The 19,569-nt window shown below is 36.6% G+C and overlaps 1 protein-coding gene across 2 annotated transcripts in view; it reads left to right on the forward strand.

Moving 5' to 3' along the window:
• SLC35A1 (solute carrier family 35 member A1) overlaps positions 1–19,569 on the forward strand; it is a 48,967-nt gene that overhangs the window by 24,129 nt on the left and 5,269 nt on the right. For both annotated transcript variants that reach the window (XM_072642790.1, XM_072642789.1), the window contains exons 3-7: positions 8,729–8,888; positions 9,105–9,257; positions 11,162–11,228; positions 16,677–16,853; positions 17,216–17,350. In XM_072642790.1, the coding sequence (XP_072498891.1) occupies positions 8,729–8,888; positions 9,105–9,257; positions 11,162–11,228; positions 16,677–16,853; positions 17,216–17,350 (692 nt within the window). The remainder of the gene's footprint in view (positions 1–8,728; positions 8,889–9,104; positions 9,258–11,161; positions 11,229–16,676; positions 16,854–17,215; positions 17,351–19,569) is intronic.

Below are 19,569 nucleotides of genomic sequence, written 5' to 3' on the forward strand. Positions count from 1 at the left end.
AAAAAGTTGTAGTCTAAAATATTGTATAATGTGCCAAAAGCATAAAGACCTTAAATATGCAGAAACTGATTGCTTTACTGAGGAGTTGGAATTAAAATATAAGGCAGATTGTTATGGAAAGAGCACTGGATTTTGAATAGAAGTACCAGTGTTCCAATCTCAGCTTGGCTACTTATCACAAAGGTAATAAGGAAATTACTTACCTCTTTGGCTCCTCATCTGTAAAATGAAATGGTAGATATAAGGTCCTTTCTAGCCCTAAAGCTATGAATCCTTAATTTCAGACCCCAGTTTTTGAAAAAAGCAATTGATTGTAGCCTGTGTTCTTTTTATTTATAAATCCCCAAAAGTTTTCAGTTAACAAAATTATTTAAAAGTTTTTATTTAGTTAGAATTGCATAGCAAATTCCCAATTAATGGTCACATTGATGGAACTTTACTATATGTAATTACATATTCTTTTGACATTTTGCTTTTCTATTCCTAGTGCTTATGGAGTAAGTGCATAAGATGCTTATTGACCAACTGACACAGAAAATGGTATAGGTTGAAGATGGTATTGTTTAAAAGTTCTTAATGTTGCGATTTCAAGAAGTAAAGTGCAAGAAGAATAAATTTGAGTAGGAAGATACCTCTCAGGAGGCTTCTTAGACCAGTTTGTACTGGATTAGGAAACTGCTCTAAAATATACCTAGGAAGTAGTTATACCACTTTTGCTTGCAAACTTCTACTGAGAGAGAGGACCCACTAATTTGAGATTCCACTAACTCAGAGGATCTTGATCATTTTTGCATCATGAAATTCTTTGGCAATGTGAAGCTATTAGTCACCTCATAATTTTTAAATGCATAAAGTAAAATCATACGATTCCAAAGGAAAACAATTGTATTGAAATAGAGGTGTATTTTATTTCCTATCCACATTATCAGAACCCCTGAAATCTTTCCACAGACTCTGTAGGTGTCTGTGGACCTGAGGTTAGGAACCCTAAAACCATAAGGAAGTTTTTCCTTATATGTAGCTTAAGTCTGTTGCTCTATAATTTCTACTCATGGTACTCATTCTTTTCTCTGGGTCCAAACAAAAGAAGTCTGCTTCTTACATATGACACAGCCCTTCAGATGCTTAAAGACCTTCTATCCCCGGATGTAGATCAATTATACCCTTAACAAAATCTAATTTCTCCAAATGGTAAATTTATTATGTGTTGATTTTGGGGGGGAGGTTGTGAAAATCTTTAAGAGAAGCTATCATGCAATATAATTGGAAAATCCTTTATTAAAGTGGTGGGTTTTTTTTTTTGGTTAGTTTTCAACTTTCCCTCTTGACATCTTTCTATTCATTCCAGTATTAGGTATATGATACTGATCCCTAGATTGAATTTAACAGTGGTTAATTAAGGAATGAATTTAGGAAACTTATTTAAGAAAACAGTTAATTTAGGAAACTGACAGTTTGTTTCCTTTTTTCATCAATACTATATAAGATAACCATTTTATAACATAACACTTTGTACCAGAGCTTGTTTTGCTATTAAGATTGACACGCCTGTCCAAAATAAGCTGAAACAGCTTCCCAAATTTTTCTAACTCAATTTAATTTTTTTGCCTTTAAAATTTTTTGGAATCTGGGATCTCCTCTAGGGGTAACATAGAATGATAAATTTCGAGCTGGAAGGGATTTTAAAAGGTCAATAACTCTAACTCCTTCGTTTTAGAGATAAGGAGCCTGAGGCCCTGAAAGATATTTACCTGTGTGATCTTACACAGATCTTTGCCAGTAACAGAACCAGGATCTGAATGCAGATCTGACTCCTTATCCATTTTTCTGTCCACTGAACTATGTTGCCTCACAAATTGATAATATATAATGGGAAGAGAGTGTTGCAGCTGATAGTTGAGGGAATCAATCAATAAGTGTTTATTAAGTGCCTAATATGTTCTAGGCACTGTGCTCAATGCTGGGAATACAAAGAGTCAAAAGATGAGTCTCAGGGATCTTACAAATCTGAACATGCAAACAAACATATACAAAGCAAGCTACATACAGGATAAATAGGAAATAATTAACCGAGGGAAGGCACTGGAATTAAAAGGGCTTGGGGAAGGCTTCTTGTACAAGGTGGGATTTTAGTTGGGACTTAAAAGAAGCCAGAGAGATCAGAAGTTGGAGCAGAGGAGAGAGGCAGGCATGGGAGACAGCCAGGTCTGTGTAAGAGATGGGAGTGTTTTGTTTATGGAACAACCAGGACACCATTTTCACTGGACGGAATAGTATATATTGGAAAGTAAGGTGCAAGAAGACTGTAAAGGGATAGGTTATGAAGGGCTTTGAATGCCAACAGCATTTTCTGTTTGTTCCTGAAGACAATAGGAAGCCATTAGAGTTTATTAAATAGGAGGGTGATGCCCCTTTGGTGACAAATGGGGGATGGATTGGAATGGGGAGAAACTTGAGGCAGGTTGATCCACCAATAGACAATAGTCTAGGTATGACATAGTGAGGGTAGACACTGGAGTGGTGGCAGTGTCAAAGGAGGGAAGGGGTGTATGGTGTGATGCTGCCAGTGAAAAGGTGAAATCAACAGACAAAAAATTGGATATAGGATGGGGTATAGTGAGAGATATCAAGAAATCCAAAAGGACTCTTAGGTTTCAAGCCTGAGGGATTGAGTGGATGATGTTGCCCTTTACAGTAATAGGGAAGGTAGGAAGTGGGGAGGGATTAGGGGGAAAGTTAATGAGTTACATTCTAGACACATTTGGAGATGTGGTATTGGAGGTCACCAGAGTATGTGGGACAGGATAGGCATATTTGAGAATCATCAGGATAGAGATAAAAGAAGCAAATAAAGTTTGGATATATGATGAAACTGATTAGATTTAAAACCTCATATAACATTTACTTTAAAGTCAATAGATCTGACTTTGTGTCCTGGCCTTGACATTTATTAGCTACGTGACTTAATCAGTCACTTAAACCCCCTAAGTCTTTTTTCCTTATCTGTGAAATGTGGATAATACTATAATACTTGCACTATTTACTTATTTTTAACAAATATTTAGTAAGCCCTTATTATGTTCAATAGAATTATTGTGAGAAAAGTTTCTCCAACTTTTAAAATGCTTTATATAGGTATGTTATTAGGTAACATTTACTCCTTTCTTATCCTGAGTGTTCCTTTTCTCTTTAATCTTCAACCTAGCCGTATTTACTAGTTCCTTCCCTGTGGCCTACAAATATGTCTAATGGCAAAATATTGTGCCCTTAGTGGCAAACAAGTGAGAGGGCTATTTTGGGCACAAGAGAATATTTGAAGGCATATGCCATGTAAGCAGCTGCCCACTCTACCTATGCATAAGGCCCACTGAGAAATATTAAATAATTTTTAATAGTTACTAGGCAGCCAGTCTGTCAATTCCTAAAATCAGTCTTAACAGTTCTCAAACTTTTTTGGTCTCAGGATCCCTTTACACTTTTTTTTCCCTTTTTTAAAAAAATTAATTTATTTTTCATTTCTTAACATTCACTTCCACAAGAATTTGAATTCAAAGTTTTCTCCCCATCCCCCACCCCAGGACAGCATGCACCCCATCCACCCTTTCCTCCAGTCTGTCCTCCCTTCTATTACCCACCCTTTTTCCATCTTCCTTCCCCTCTATTTTCCTGTAGGGCAAAATAGATTTCTATACTCCATTGCTTGTATATTAATTTCTAGTTGCATGCTAAAACAATTTTTAACATTCATTCTTAAAGTAAAGCGCAGGTTTTACCATGTCATCCCCTCAGTAAATTCCAGCAGGCCCCTGTTACTCCATAATGAGTCAGTTATCAAGCATTTACTAAGTGCCAACTACCTCTTTTGGATGTTGAAAACTCTTCAGAACCAGGCTGGTCTGTCCCCTTCTAGTGCTCTTCTACTGTTCCATACTCCTTTCTACTTAATCTGTGATGTAGCCACACTTGCCTACTTGCTTTTCCTTACATACGGCACTCCATTTCCTGACCCCTTGCTTTTGTAGTCAATAGACACTGTCCTTGGAATGCCAGCTTCTAAGTTCCCTCATTTCAAATCCTATCTTATGTAGGGAGCCTGTCCTAGTTCCAGCAGATGTCAGTGCCTTTCCTCTGAGGTTACTTTCCATCTACCCCAGGAATTACCTAGGTCAGAAACTTATTTTAGACAACTATATTTCAATATAATTGTTTTTCTTTGTAACCTTACATATATTTTATTTTATCCATTTAAAAATACTATTCTGTATGCCAAGAAAAGGGAAAAGAAATAAAACTATTGAAGGGTACTTTATCGGAGAGAAAAAAACACTTCCTCCCCTCCTTTCTGATGGGGAGGAACAATGCTTGCCATCAGGCAAAGACACAGAAATCGAGGATTCTGTGTCCCAGCCCACCCAATGGGCTCGGGCCATGGAAGAGCTCAAGAGGAATTTTGAAAATCAAGTTAGAGAGGTGGAGGAAAGACTGGAAAGGGAAATGAGAGGGATGAGGGAGAAGCATGAAAAACAGATCAGCTCCCTGCTAAAGGAGAACCAAAAAAATCTTGAAGAAATTGGCACCTTGAGAACTAGCCTAACTCAGCTGGCAAGGGAGGTGCAAGGGGCCAATGAGGAGAAGAATGCTTTCAAAAGCAGAAATAACCAAATGGAAAAGGAGATTCAAAAGCTCACTGAAGAAAATAGATCTTTCAAATCTAGAATGATACAGATGGACGCTTTGGACTTTTTGAGAAAGACAGATATCTCAGAACATACCGCGCAGATTCGAAAAATGGAAGATAAGGTGAAATATCTTATTGGAAAAACAACTGACCTGGAAAATAGAATCAGGAGAGACAGTGTAAAAATTCTGGGACTACCTGAAAACCATGATCAAAAGAAGAGCCTAGACATCATCTTCCATGAAATTATCAAGGAAAACTGCCCTGAGATTCTAGAACCAGAAGGCAAAATAAATATTCAAGGAATCCACAGAACACCGCATGAAAGAGATCCAAAAAGAGAAACTCCTAGGAACATTGTGGCCAAATTCCAGAATTCCCAGGTGAAAGAGAAAATATTGCAAGCAGCTAGAAAGAAACAATTCAAGTATTGTGGAAATACAATCAGGATAGTACAAGATCTGGCACCTTCTACATTGAGGGACAGAAGGGAATGGAATAGGATATTCCAGAAGTCAAAGGAAATAGGACTGAAGCCAAGAATCACCTACCCAGCAAAACTGAGTATAATACTAGAGGAAAAAAAATGGTCTTTCAATGAAATAGAAGACTTTCAAATTTTCCTGATGAAAAGACCAGAGCTGGAAAGAAAATTTGACTTTCTAACACAAGAATGAAGAGAACCATGAAAAGCCGAACAGCAAAGAGAAATCATAAGGGACTTACTAAAGTTGAATTGTTTACATTCCTACATGGAAAGACAATATTTATAACTCTTGAAACATTTCAGTATCTGGGCACTGGGTGGGAGTACACACACACACACACATGCACACACACACACATACATAGAGACAGAGTGCACAGAGTGAATTAAAAAAAAATTAAATCAAGCAGTGAGAGAGAAATATTGGGAGGAGAAAGGGAGAAGTTATATGGGGCAAATTATCTCTCATAAAAGAGGCAAGCAAAAGACTTATTAGTGGTGGGATAAAGAGGGGAGGCAAGAGAAAAACATGAGGTCTACTCTCATCACAATCCACTAAAGGAAAGAATATAATGCACACTCATTTTGATAGGAAAACCTATCTCATAATACAGGAGAGTGGGGGACAGGGGCACAAGCAGGATGGGGGGGAGGATAGAGGGGAGGGCAGGGGGAGGAGAATGCAATACGAGGTCGACACTCATGGGGAGGGAAAGGACCATAAGAAAATAGAAGTAATGGGGGACAGGACAGGATGGAGGGAAATATAGTTAGTCCTATACAACACAACTAGTATGGAAATCATTTGCAAAACTAAACAGATATGGCCTATATTGAACTGCCTGTCTTCCAAGGGGAAGGGGTAGAGAGGGAGGGAGCCAAAGAAGTTGGAACTCAAAGTGTTAGGACCAAATGTAATGTTATTACCACCGGGTAACAAGAAATACAGGTTAAGGGGTCAAGAAAGCTATCCGGCCCTACAGGACAAAAGAGAAGACGGAGACAAGGGCAGGGAGGGAGGATAGAGGAGAGAGAAGATAGGTCACAGGGGCAATTAGAAAGCTTGGATCTGGGGAGGGGAGGGGAAAAAGGGGGAGAAAATTTGTAACCCAAAAATGTGTGAAAATAAATGTTAAAAGTTTAATTAAAAAAAAAAATAAAAATACTATTCTGAGAAGAGGAATGGAGGCTATGACATAGGAGAAGTTAAGAATCCCCAGTCTACTCTATACATCTTGTAAGTACCTAGTTATCTACATGTTGTCTCCCTCATTGAAATGTGAGCTAGGGACAGTGGTCTTGTCTATCTTTGTATCCCTGACAGTAGAGTACTTAATAGATGTTTGTTGGATGCCTGACTGAGCTTCTTCATCCACTCATTTGCCAAACCCTGTTGATTCTGGAGTGTGTTATGAGGTCCTTCTTTTTTAGTCTTAATGCCATTAGTACAGGCTCTCACCCCTGCCCACCTGGATTAATTTGATAGCCTCCTAACTGGTCTCCTGCCTCCAGTCCATTCTATTTACTGCTGCCAAGAAGACTTTCTTCTACATCTGTGGGATCCTGTTTGGCTTCTGCTTAAAATTCATGGTTTCCTGAATAATGTCTAAGTACCTTACCCTCCATAATGTCTAAGTACCTTAAAGCCCTCCATAACTTGAATGTCTTTTATCTTTCCTGACTCCTATCTTATATGTGCTTGGCTTTAGTGAAACCAGACAATTCAGTATCCCTTCTACTCATCTAGCAGCTTCTTGCTTCATTGTCTTTACTTTTGCCATTCATTACCTGCACTTGGAATGCTGTCTTCCTTCTGCTCATCTTGCTTTTTGAAATGTTACTCATTTTCAAGATACAGATCAAGTGTTAAAACAACCAGGAATTTGGTTCCCTCAACTCAGAAATTATCTTTCCTTTCTCTTACCTCACATAGCAATCTGTACTTGCCCTGTGGCCTTTTTATATTCAGTTCTGCACTCACTAGTTACCAAAGAGTAGTTGTGCGTTTCTCCCCTACCATCCTACACTGGTATCTTATTAAAAACTGTTTCAGTAGAGCATAAACACTTGCAGGTGCTACTGAGCCACATTACTGGCTGTGGCTTCAGGGAGGACTGTATATGTTAACTGAGGATCTACCTAACTGAAGTCATCAAAAAAGAAAGAAGAGCTCGTTGTTTAGTCAGGAGATCACTGGGAGGCAGTACCTTCATAGGGTCACTTCAGTTCTAAGTGTGGTCTTCAGCTTTTTATAGGCTCTAGAACTTGTTTTTTTATGTTCATCCAGAGATTCTAATGGATCAGTTCAAATCCTTAAGACAAATTGATTAAACCAGAATGCCTATTTATTAGTACACAGTGTGGATAGGCCTTTTGAGTGACTGAAATACTCATGCTGACTGTTTAGAAGTGCCCTGTTTCTTGGTATCAGCATGCTTAGGAAATCAAATTAGTAATCAGAAAAGTTATTTCTGGGATACTTTCCCTGAGGCTGTGGATGGAGAATGATATTTTAGTATATAAAACATTTTTCAAGTGCTTGAAATGTCTGTCAGATGAAGTATTTGAATAAACACTGAGAAATTCTTTAAGTCGTTTCAGAATTCCTATTATTATGCTAATAATAAGCATGTGACAATTGATAGCATTACAATTTATCTTTTATTAGTCATGTTTAAAGAGTATATTTTATTCATTAAGGAAGTACCTGAAACTTCTTGCTGAGATTGAGAAAATGCCTTAGCCTTCTCAGCAGCACATCTGTAAATTATCCCTGTGTGTAGGATTTTCTGAGAAGAATTTTTGAATAGATAATTGAATTCATTTGTATTGTTTATCAGTTTCAATTTCATATGGTAACATTTTTTGATGTTCTCAAATCTCCTGGATTCATCCTGTTATTTGGAGCCTGTTGTCCCAATGCATCAAGCATACAAATTGATATGTTAATTCATTGACATAACCTTCAGATAATGAAATATCTAATTCCTAACTAAATATTGTCTATAATGCATATTTTTTTTAAAAATAGAACTTAATGAAGAGATGTTTTGAGAAAATATAGGATGTGCAACTTGGTGGAAAAAGTTCTAGCAGTTTGGACATGATGCATTGGGGAACCAGAGGAGAGTGGGAAGTGATATGAGTGAAATGCAAAATGATTCATGTTCATTTCTTATATACAATGTATACCATTCTGTTATTCCTTTATCTTATATTGGAGCATTTTCAGAATAGAGATGAGCCTCTCGAACTCTGTTGGAACAGAGGCAGTTAATGCTGAACATGATGATTATTATCTTTTTATATATTACAAAGTAAAATCTGATGTAGTTATTTTCTCTTTGGTGTACTGTTGGAAGTCTCATTTATTTTTTAGTGTTCCTTTTCATTCATTCTGTTATCACCTGACAGTTATTAAAATTATGTTTGCTAAATTACATCAGAGAACTACAAGAACATCTAAGACTATGCTTTAGCGTGAGGAAAGCTATCCAGATATGATTTAATGTCTTTTTTCCTTTCTTTTCCTTTCCTTTTTTTTTTTTTTTTTTTTTTTGAAGAGAAACTGGTAGTGTGGGTAGATTCAAGACTTCTTTAAAAGAAAATGTTTTAGGAAGCCCAAAGGAACTGATGAAGTTGAGTGTACCATCTCTAGTGTATGCTGTTCAGAACAACATGGCTTTCTTAGCTCTTAGTAATTTGGATGCAGCAGTATACCAGGTAAGTAGGCTTAATGAAAACAATAAAACTTAAATTATTGCATCACATAGGAATTAATCCAAAATCTTTTCACAATGAAAAGATAATTGGATATAAATGATTGTTTCACTGAATAGTTCTGCAGATATTTTCTGAAAATGAATTTAGAAAATAAAATTGTGTTTTTGTGCCATTTGGAGATTTACCTTAACTCTCCATACTATGTTTCTTTCCCAGGTGACCTACCAACTAAAGATTCCTTGTACTGCTTTATGTACAGTTTTAATGTTAAACCGATCACTCAGTAAATTACAGTGGATTTCAGTTTTTATGCTGTGTGCTGGAGTCACACTTGTTCAGTGGAAACCAGCTCAAGCTACCAAAGTATTGGTAAGGAATGTCATGCATAGCAAACTAATAATTGCAAATTGCCTTTAAATACATATTTTTATAGCCTTGTTGATGAAGGCTTATTTTAGCCACTTGAGTGTGCCATGCTAAAAGAAAGATAATTTTAAGTTTTATAACCTAAACATCTCAAAGGTGGGTTTATTTAAAAAAGACCTGCTAAGCACATTTACCTTTGATATTTTTAAACCTTACTATTGCTTTACTTTTACTCTTAATCAGTAATCAGTAGTCTGTTTCTAGCACCAGGGAAAGGTAAAGACTTTTTCCTTTCAGCATATAGTATACTCTGATCTCATAAAGTCTTATTTCCCACATTCCAAAGGATCAGGGATGCAGGTGAGTGCTCTTAGCAGCACCAGCCACCATGGTACACAAATGCCAAGAGACATAATAATTGAAGGAGCTAACTGCTTTTCTGGGCTAGTTTTACCCTTCTCACAGATTAGCATTAAACACTAATGTTTTTATCCAAATTTAAATAGCCATCTGGGAGACATGAGTCCACTGATAAAATGCATAATGGATATCAAACCATTTTAAAACATTAAAAGTTCCGTGCAGATGTAAAACTGTTAGGATTAACGTGTATCTCTATATCCAAAGGATTGATGCACCTTATTCTCCTTGGTAACAACTGTTTCTCAAAAGAAGTTGCCTCAGCAACAGGGAAGAAGAGGCCTGGGGAGTTTAAGAGTCAAAGACCAGTTTGATCCCTTGTCTTTGAAGGTAGCATAATTCATTAGGCACAAGTATAGTATTAGGTGATATTTAAAGGTGCAAATAGTTTGGAACTTGAAGAAAACAACAAATGAAGTTTCCCAAGCATGTTTGAACAGTGACATTTGAGGTGAATCTTGAAGACTAGGCTAAGATTTAGAAAGGAGAAAGGATGACAGTGCAAGCAAGGGGAACATTGTGAACAGAAGGGCAAGGGAAGGAAGTCACAAGGTTTGTTCAATAGTTCATAAGCTAGCATAGGGAAGTATAGGTCCTTTTGTGAAGAGTTCTTAAGGTAAGGGTACATACAGTTTGGATTTTTTTTCCCTGTTGGCAGCAGGAAGTCAGTAGAGAGCTTTTAAAACAAAGAGTAGATATGATCAAAATTGTGTTTCAGCAGGAAATTGTGTTTTGGGAAGATTAACTTCACTGTGCAAGACGGATTGGAAGGAAATCTGAAGGATGGGGAAACCAGTTTTGTTATTGTAGTATTCAGGCACAAAGTGATAAGAGTACTACCACTGAGGTGATAGTGGGAATGGAAAATCAGCATTTATTTATTGCCCTTACTATATTTGAGGTAGGTACCGCTGAGGTTGAAGGATGTGTCTAACAGTGTTTTATCAGAATTTTATTGTATATTAGTTATATTTTGAGGGACATGATTTAACCCCTGGCATATCTCTTTTCCTGGAAAGTTCTCTTCTGATATTTCATTGTAATATGGAGATTCTTCCAGGCTTTGCTGATAGAACACAAACTCTGGGAGATACTACTAAACTGGAAAGGCTTCACATATGGACTCAATATTACATTAGAAGTCTGTTATCTGATGACCAGAGTAGGTAAATTTGGAAAGGCTCATCACTAGGTGGACCACAGAATGTTTAATTTTTAAAATTACAGCCATTCTCAAAGACCCAAATTATTATAGGGGTATTGTCAGATGTTTTGGTGCAGGGACTATTCACATGAATGAAATTGTAGACCTTTAAATATTGAGAGCATATTGAAATCTACGTAACAAGTCATGTTTAGGCAATTCCTACTGTACCTTGGTGAAGTTAGGCTCTGGCATACTTTTCTTCTGGTCTACCCTTGTTAGGACAGCATTGCCTGAAAAGGGATCAAAATCTTCTAACTTGCAGTTTTTGTTAATGTTTCAGGTGCAGCAGAATCCATTGTTAGGGTTTGGTGCTATAGCTGTTGCTGTATTATGTTCAGGATTTGCAGGTAAATCATGAAAACACTGCTTTCTTTCAACTACAGAAGACTGAAAAACATACACTTTTAGAGGGATATTTGTTTTATCTGGCTTTATTGTAACTGCCAATTTATTTATTTATTTTTTTACTATTACAGCCTGACTTTCTTATACGGGGTGTCCCCAAAGTCTCATTGCACTTTTAAGCAGAAATCAGTTTTGAATCAACTTACCTTTAGGAAATATATAGCAGTGGCTTAAAACTTCATCCTTTATTCATATTTCTAAAGATAATGTAGTAACACTACACTTATCTGGCAAACATAGTTCTAGCAACCTCAGCTTTCCTCAACACAGCTGTAATCCTGAAAGTAAATGAAAAAAGGTCCCTGAGTAGCAAGGGAAAGTAACAAGAAAGAGTTCACAAAGCCAGAGGGCTCCATTCCTAAAAAAAAAGAGTGTAGTAGTCATTAGGCCATAGCCTGTTGACAGAATTTTCATGTGAATAAGGTTGCTCTATCTGGCTTGTCCTAGTAATCTGCAGTTCTCCCTAGCTTAAAACAGAATTAATTGGGTGGAAAGATAGGGTTTAACAGGAGACAAAGCTGCCTTAAAGCATGGCAGACTTGAGTCATGTAACATGGGATCTACAATCCTCAGATACCCAAAGGTCAACCTTAGTCGAGTCTAATAATTTAAGAGTTATAATGACTCTGTCTATTCTAACAAGAAAATATGTATCTTTAAAATATTTGCAGTAGAATTTCTCAGCGGATGTTTCATTCCTTTAACAATCAGTTGATCAATCAACAGGCATTTATTAAGGGCTTAGTATTTGCTAGGCATTGTGCTAAGTTCTGGAGATATAAAGGAAGGTAAAAATATAGTCCCTGCCTCCCAGGAGCTCCTTCTAAATGGGTGAGAAGACACTCAAACAACTATGTGAGGCAGTGTTAGAGAGAAAGTAGGTGATTGGGAGGAGAAAGTGAAGGGAAAAGGCCTCTTGCAGAAAGTGAGATTTAAGCTGAGTTTTGAAAGGAACCAGAGAAACTCAGGAGGTAGAGGTGAGAAGAGAGAGCTTTCTGTAAGTGGAGGACAGCCAGGGAAAAGGCACAGAGTTGAGAGGTGGAGTGTTGTGTTCAAGGAACAGCAAGGCCAGTGTCACTAGATCATAGGATATGTGGAGGGAGTAAAGTGTAAGAAGACTGAGAAAGTAGGAATGGTCCAGGTTGTGAAAGGCTTTAAAAGCCAACAAATTTTATATTTGATCAAGGCTACTTATTGAGTAGTACTTAGTTTCAGTACTTGAAAAAATGCACTTATCCAAAACCCTACTCCTTAACAATTCTAGATAAATAAAGTTTTACTGTGATAGATTACAGGATGGTAAATCAAAAATAGATGATATTATCTAGTGAACTTCTTTATTTACAGACTTACTTTTTTAAACAAATAGTAGTTAGTGGTAGTTGGTGAGCCCTTGTTACTCTTGGCTCAGCAGTTCCAAGCAGTGGGAATATCTTAATTTACATGGTTTGGGTTTGGTTTTTTTTTGCTTTGAAAGCAAATAATATTTTTAATTTAAGATTTTAAGTTGTGAAATGATGGGAGAGTACGCTTTTAGAATATTACTTCCACCCACTGCTCCTGGCTTCTAACTGCAGGAAGTTACCCAGGAATGGAAGTTTTCTTTATTTAATCTTGAAATCAAAAAAACTAGGAAGGACATGTGGGTTACTAGAAAACAATAGTATCTTATGTTTTATAAACTGAAGGACACTTCCTGTACACTTTTCAATCTCACTAACAAACCTTTGGAGGTAGAAAAAAGATGTGTGGTATTACTCTCATCTGCAATTGAAGTATAGAGCACTTAAATGATTTTTTTCTTTGGGAGGAGGTTATAGCAAAACCTGCATCAGGCTTCATTTTTTTTACTGCCAATTTGTGGCATTTTTTTTCCACTCAGTAACAGTGTTTCATAGTAGCAATGTTTCATTAAGCTCTCGTTTTTCATTCACATAGACATTTCAGTTGATTAAATCAGTTTCTTACAAATAGTATTTCCAAAGGTCTTAAAACAGGCTAAAAACTTAAGGTAATTGCTAAGGTTCTGTCCTAGGCTCTTTTCTCTTCCCTTCTCATAGTGTCTCTTGGCAACCTCATCAGATCCTGTTGGATTAATTAGTTATCTCTATGCAGATGATTCCCAGAGTTTCAGCCCTAAGTCTCTCCCCTCAGCTTCAGTCTCTCATCACCAATTACCTATTGGACATTTCTGACTGGATGTCCTGGAGGCATCTCATACTCAGTATGTCCAAAACAGAATTTCTTTCTGTTCCCCACTCCCTGTCCCCATGCCAGTCTTTTTTTCCTCCTCTAGACTTCGCTGTTTCTGTCAGAGGTGCCAACATCTTTTCAGTCTCTCAGGTCTGCAATCTTAGCATTATCCTCCCACTTTCACTTATCCACATATCCAAATAAGTTGCTAAGTCATGCCATTTCTCCTTTATAACATCTTTCCCATATCATTGCAAAAGCCTAATTGTCCTCCTTACCCCAAGTCTCCCATTCCAATCCATTCTACACACTGCTACCAAAGTAATTTTCCTTAAGTGCAGATCTGACCTTGTGATTCCTTCACTTAACCAACTTCAGTGATTTCTCTTTGGCTCTAGGATAAAATCCAAACTCTTTTGTTCATCCTTTAAAGCCACACATAACCTGGCCCCAAGCCTATCTTTGCAGCCTAATTGAACATTATTCCCCTCTTCACACTGTGGTCCAGTCAAACTGTCCTCTCTATTCCTTATATTATAATCCATTCCTGCATTTTGTATTGGCCACTTCCCATGCTTGGAATATATTCCCTCCTTACCTCTGCCTCATTCCCCTTTCCTTTGACATGTAGTTTAAGTACTACCTGCATAGAGCTTTTCCGGATTCCCCTCCCCTCAACTGCTAGTAACTTCCTTATCTTGTATTTAACTACTTTGTACTTAATAACTTCATGTCTGTATGTTTTCATGTGTGCTAGTCTCCCACATTGGAATGTAAACTTCATTTGAGTAGGAATTGTTTCATTCTTTATACTTGTATCCCTAGAGCCTAGGCCAGGGGTGGGGAACCTGTGGCCCTCTACGTCCTCAAGTGTGACCCTTTGACGGAATCCAAACTTCACAGAACCAGTTGCCTTAATAAAAGGATTTGCTGTGTAAAATTTGGACTCAGTCAAAAGGCCACAACAATAGAAGGCCACATGTGGCCTCAAGCCTGCAGGTTCCCCAGTCCTGGCCTAGCCTATTGCTTGGAACACCAAAGGCACTTAAACACTTGTTGACTGAATGTAAACTGCATTTACCTACAAAGCTTTTTTTTTTAAAGTAAAATAAATATCCCAGTTTAAGTCTCTTGTGGTTTTGTAGAAAAGGTGGAGAGCTGTGAAGCAGGATGTACACTCAGCTGGTTGGATGGCTGATATGATGTTACTCTTTTGAAAGTTTCTAGTGCAGTGCTGTACAGCTAGGAAGGATATTTACAATATTGGATTAGAGAATTTAAAACTGACAGCCTAAATTAAACACTGGGCCAAATCAAGTAAGATAAAATTTAGCTGGCATAAATATAAATTCTTATACATGAATTCAAATAACCACTCCACAAAAGTACAGGGTAGGAGAGGTATTGCTAGGTAAGTTGATTCATCTTTAAAAGATATAGTGGCTTTAAAACTGAATTCAGTGTGCTAGCGCATCCAAGGGAATTAATGCATTCTTGGGTAATCTTAGCAAGCATAAAGGCCCAGGATCCAGGAAAAAAGTGGTTATACTCCCCACCTCTACTCTGCTCTGGCCAGACTCCATCTGGAAGATTCTGTCTAGTTCTATGTGCAACATTGTTAGGACACTTGATGAGTCCAGAGAACTATGATGAAGGTCTGCAAGTTTAGACCACATGAGGTTTAAGCTGAAGGAACTGGGGATGTTTAGCTTTCATAAGAGAAGACTCAAGGAGATATAATAGATTTGCTGAAGTATTTGAAAGGTTGTCACTTGGAAGAGGGATTAGAGTTGTCCTATCTAGTGTTAGGGGGCGGAACTAGGAGCACTGACAAGAGGCAAATTTAAGCTGACGAGTAAAAACGTCCTAGCAATTGAAATTATTTAAAAGTGGAATAGATTGCCTTGGGATATAGTTGTTTTGCTCACATTAAAGGCCTTCAGAGGCTGAATGACTGCTTGCTGAATGTGCCCCAGGTGGGACTTGATGGTCAGATTCCTTTCAACTTTGAAATTCTGTGAATGAAACTTCAAATGACAAAAATATGTACAGTACTTGACAAATCTTAAAGTGTGAGTTACTGTTAAATGAAAAGACTTAAGTTTTAAATTGTATTTTAAATTGTTTGCACTGTAACCATTTCAAATGTGATTAGTATTAGTTTGCAAATTTAATGTACTTTTCACAAGATTGGTTTTATTAGAAAATGATTCATTGTATAACAATACAATTCCAGCTCACAGCAGTAAAACTTTCATTGGCCTTAAAACAAGCGAGAGAACCTAATGTGAATTAACCTTACTAATATTAAAGGCAGATACTTTGTCCTTAATAAGATAATAAATACAAAAAGATCTTGCCTTTTCATCCTGCAATCCTTTGAAAATGTACAGTTGAGGGTAATTTTTATATAAGAAATCACTGTTACAAGTTACTATGTGTGTTATTAAGTTGGAGGCAGGTGGTTCAGCAGATAGAGTATAGGACTAAAAAAAGACCTGAGTTCAGAGTCATTTACTAGCTGTGTGATCCTGGGCAAGTCCTTTAACCCTGTTTGCTTTAGTTTACTTACATGCAAAATGAGCAAGAGAAGGAAATGGCAAACCACTCCAGTGTCTTTGCCAAGAAGATCCCAAAAGTAGTCATAAAGGGTTGGATACAACTGAAAAAATGACCACACAACAAAAACTACTATCATTATTATTATTATAACATATCAAATGGCCAGGCAGCTAATTTTATTCGAAAATATAGTTTGTACACAGGTAAGTAAATACAAGGTAATTTGAGAAGGTAGAGATCTGAAAAGATTTCATGGAAGAGGTGGTCTCTGAACTGAGCCCTTTCTATAAAAGTTACAACCTCCCAGGATCAGTGGTGTTAAACTCAAATAGAGTTGGGACCATTCAGTTTTACATAAGGAATCCCTATAGGCCACATACTTAGTTTTAAAATGTAGTTGTTATTGTATTTTTATTTCTTTTTTCAAACATTTTGCAGTTGTATTTTAATCTGGTTTGGGCTGCATGTGACACCTGTGCCCTAGATAAAATAAATAAGCAGTATATACTGTATGACATCACTAAGTGATAGAGGTAGTTAAATTATTTGAAACTATTGTTGTCAATTATTTTTTTCTTTTGGACTTATCTTTTTTTGGTATTTAAAAATTTTTATTTATATATTTTTTTCCCCAGGAGTATATTTTGAAAAAGTTTTAAAGAGTTCAGATACTTCCTTATGGGTGAGAAATATCCAGATGTATTTATCTGGAATTGTAGTGACATTAGCTGCTGTCTACATGTCAGATGGAGGTGAAGTTATAGAAAAAGGATTTTTCTATGGCTATACATACTACGTCTGGTTTGTTATCTGTAAGTATCCCAGGAGTTGGTTTACCTTGTTATATGTCAATTTTAAGTCTTCACAGTATTTTGAAATGATCTCTTCACTACTGTGTGATTTCATTGACTTGATTTAGTGATTTAGCTGTCTCCAAACAATTTGCCTTCATAGTTAAAACTTATTACAGGGAAACTCTTTGTATATTCAACAGTTAGTTATATAGAAGCCCTGAGCATCTAAGAGGAAATCTTATTAGAAAGAAACTAACTTAATTTTCATTGGCATATTTTCCAGAGGTTACCTAAAATCCAAAAGTAAAATGTCTCTGAAAATTCACCACACAACAGAATGTTCTGCGTAGATGGTGATCTTCTTTCTGTTTGCATCCTAGTGCTTGCCAGTGTTGGAGGACTCTATACTTCTATTGTGGTAAAATACACAGACAACATCATGAAAGGATTTTCTGCAGCAGCAGCCATTGTCCTTTCTACTGTTGCATCAGTCCTACTGTTTGGATTACAGATAAGTATGTCCTAAGGTTTACTGATGCTTTCTCGCATCTAATTCTAAGATTAGCTGTTTGCTGCTTTTGACATTTGAAAACAGTAATGGATTGCACAGGTGGGAGACATTTTGGAATTGCTTCTGTGCTGTCAAATGAAGTGCTATCCTAGAAGCAAGAAAACCCTCGTGAGCTAGCTCCAATCTGCTAAGTTGGTTGGTAGCTTCAGAGAACCTTTTGTTGCAAAGTTAAACTGTCTTTTCCTTTCTTCCATTCCTGAGCAAGACTCTGCAACATAAATACAGTTAGTGTAGTAGAAAGAACCCTGGATTTGGAGTAAGAGATCTGGATTTATAATAAAATGAGACATCCTACAGGCTTTTGACTATTGCTATCATAGTGATGAATAAAAGAAAAAGTGGTCATAAGGAAATGTTTTTTACAATGTACAATGTAGTAAGTAGGATAGTTTAAGTCGAATCATTGAAAAAAGTCAAACAGAAAAGTATAGGTCACCTTTCTCTGAATCTTTAAAGCTTGTTTTCTTTGAATGTCTTAGATTAGAGGCTTTTGGAAACACAACCTAAATCAGAATTTTATTTTCTCTTTTAGACAGTGTTAAGATATCAATTTTATATATGGTATATGAAAATAAAAAATATATAATTTATAAGTAGTAGGGGCATTCTGTCACCACTGCCATAGTAGCCCATTTAATAAAGTTTTTCTATAGACCACAGCCAGTATTAAAACAGCTTCTTATTTAAGCAACAAGGTCGACATTATAAAAGACTTTTATGTTATGCTGTTAATAATTTCCCTTCTTGAACATTTGTTATGAAGTCCTATAGTAAGGAAAGGAAGAGAACTGGCCAATTTTTAATATACTGGCATAAAACATACCAGGTGGCTCTTGGTAGTGATGAAATTCTACAGATTTATTTATAGAAAGGACTCCACATTATGAGAATCCTGAATAAAAAGCTTTATAGAAGCTAATTGTTATTTTTATAATTCAGGTGTTAGATTTTTTATTTCACTGGTATAGGGAGTTCCTGACAACGAAAGGGTCCTCTACTAATAAAGAGAAGCATGCTTTCTGAGACCTCATCCTGATTGTCTAAGGCACTGAGAGGTTAAAGTGATTTATCCAGGTGACTAGAGATAGTATATATCAGACAGGAATTGAACTTGGGTCTTCCTGACCTTTAGATACTGTCTGAGGCCACTGCTACCCTTTCAGTATTGTTAAGAGGTCTCTTATACCACTTTTCTTTTTCAAATTTGGTTTTGATCACAGTGCTAACCTGTTACCTTCATGACAAATATTTGAGGAAGGCTGATAAAAATCTAGTTATGCAGTAATAATTAATACTAAGATTGTCCTTGGCAGTTGTTAGAACATGGATAGACCATTTAATGTAACACCTGACAGGGGACAGCCTTTGTTTATATTCCTCTCACCTAGGGAAGTTCAAGAAAAGTAAACAGAATGTCAATCATTTTTAATATCTACATGATGGGTGGCAGTTTTGAAGATGGCTAGGTGCTAAGGTAAAACTGGTGTTTATAAGTCTTCTCTGAATGTGACTATTGTCAGCATAAAGATTTAACCAAAATGAACCTCTGTTGGATTTTTACATTTGCTGGGCTCTTAGAATTCTGTCTTGACCACTGGTGGTTCATTTTATTCCTTGGAATCCAGGTTTAAGATGGAAAAGCCTGGACTGCTGTAAGTCATCATTATCACACCCTAGGTTTATCTAGTCAAATAACTAATGGAAGTCTCCTTTGTAGTTTCTTCTGTACAGAGTGAAGACGCAATGAATGCATGGTGTGGTGCTTAAATACCTAGAGGATCTTGTGACTTTGTCAGTGTAGTCATCTCCATGAACTAGTTCTTGTAGAAATAGTCCTTGGAAATTGCCATGGCGTATAAAGGTTAAGTGACTTGCCTAAAATCATGTAGATATTCAGTATCAAAGCATAACCATGTTAAACTCCCTTTTTATTTGTAATGCAGTACAAGGGTCAAAATATGTTGTTGCTTGAGAAACTGTTAGTGTTCCAGTGTTGTTTGGTCATTGGTAGATAAATGTTTATTTTAAAAGTAGTGAATTATTAAAACAAACTACAATTTGTTGCCTAGTTTCAAAGTTGGAAACTACATAAAAGATTTTAAGAAATGTTCTGTGAAAAAAAATGACTTAGGAGATCAGTAATGAAATTGTTTTGTTTTCTTT

This window comes from Notamacropus eugenii, chromosome 2, assembly GCF_028372415.1.
Source record: "Notamacropus eugenii isolate mMacEug1 chromosome 2, mMacEug1.pri_v2, whole genome shotgun sequence".
Taxonomy (NCBI): domain Eukaryota; kingdom Metazoa; phylum Chordata; class Mammalia; order Diprotodontia; family Macropodidae; genus Notamacropus; species Notamacropus eugenii.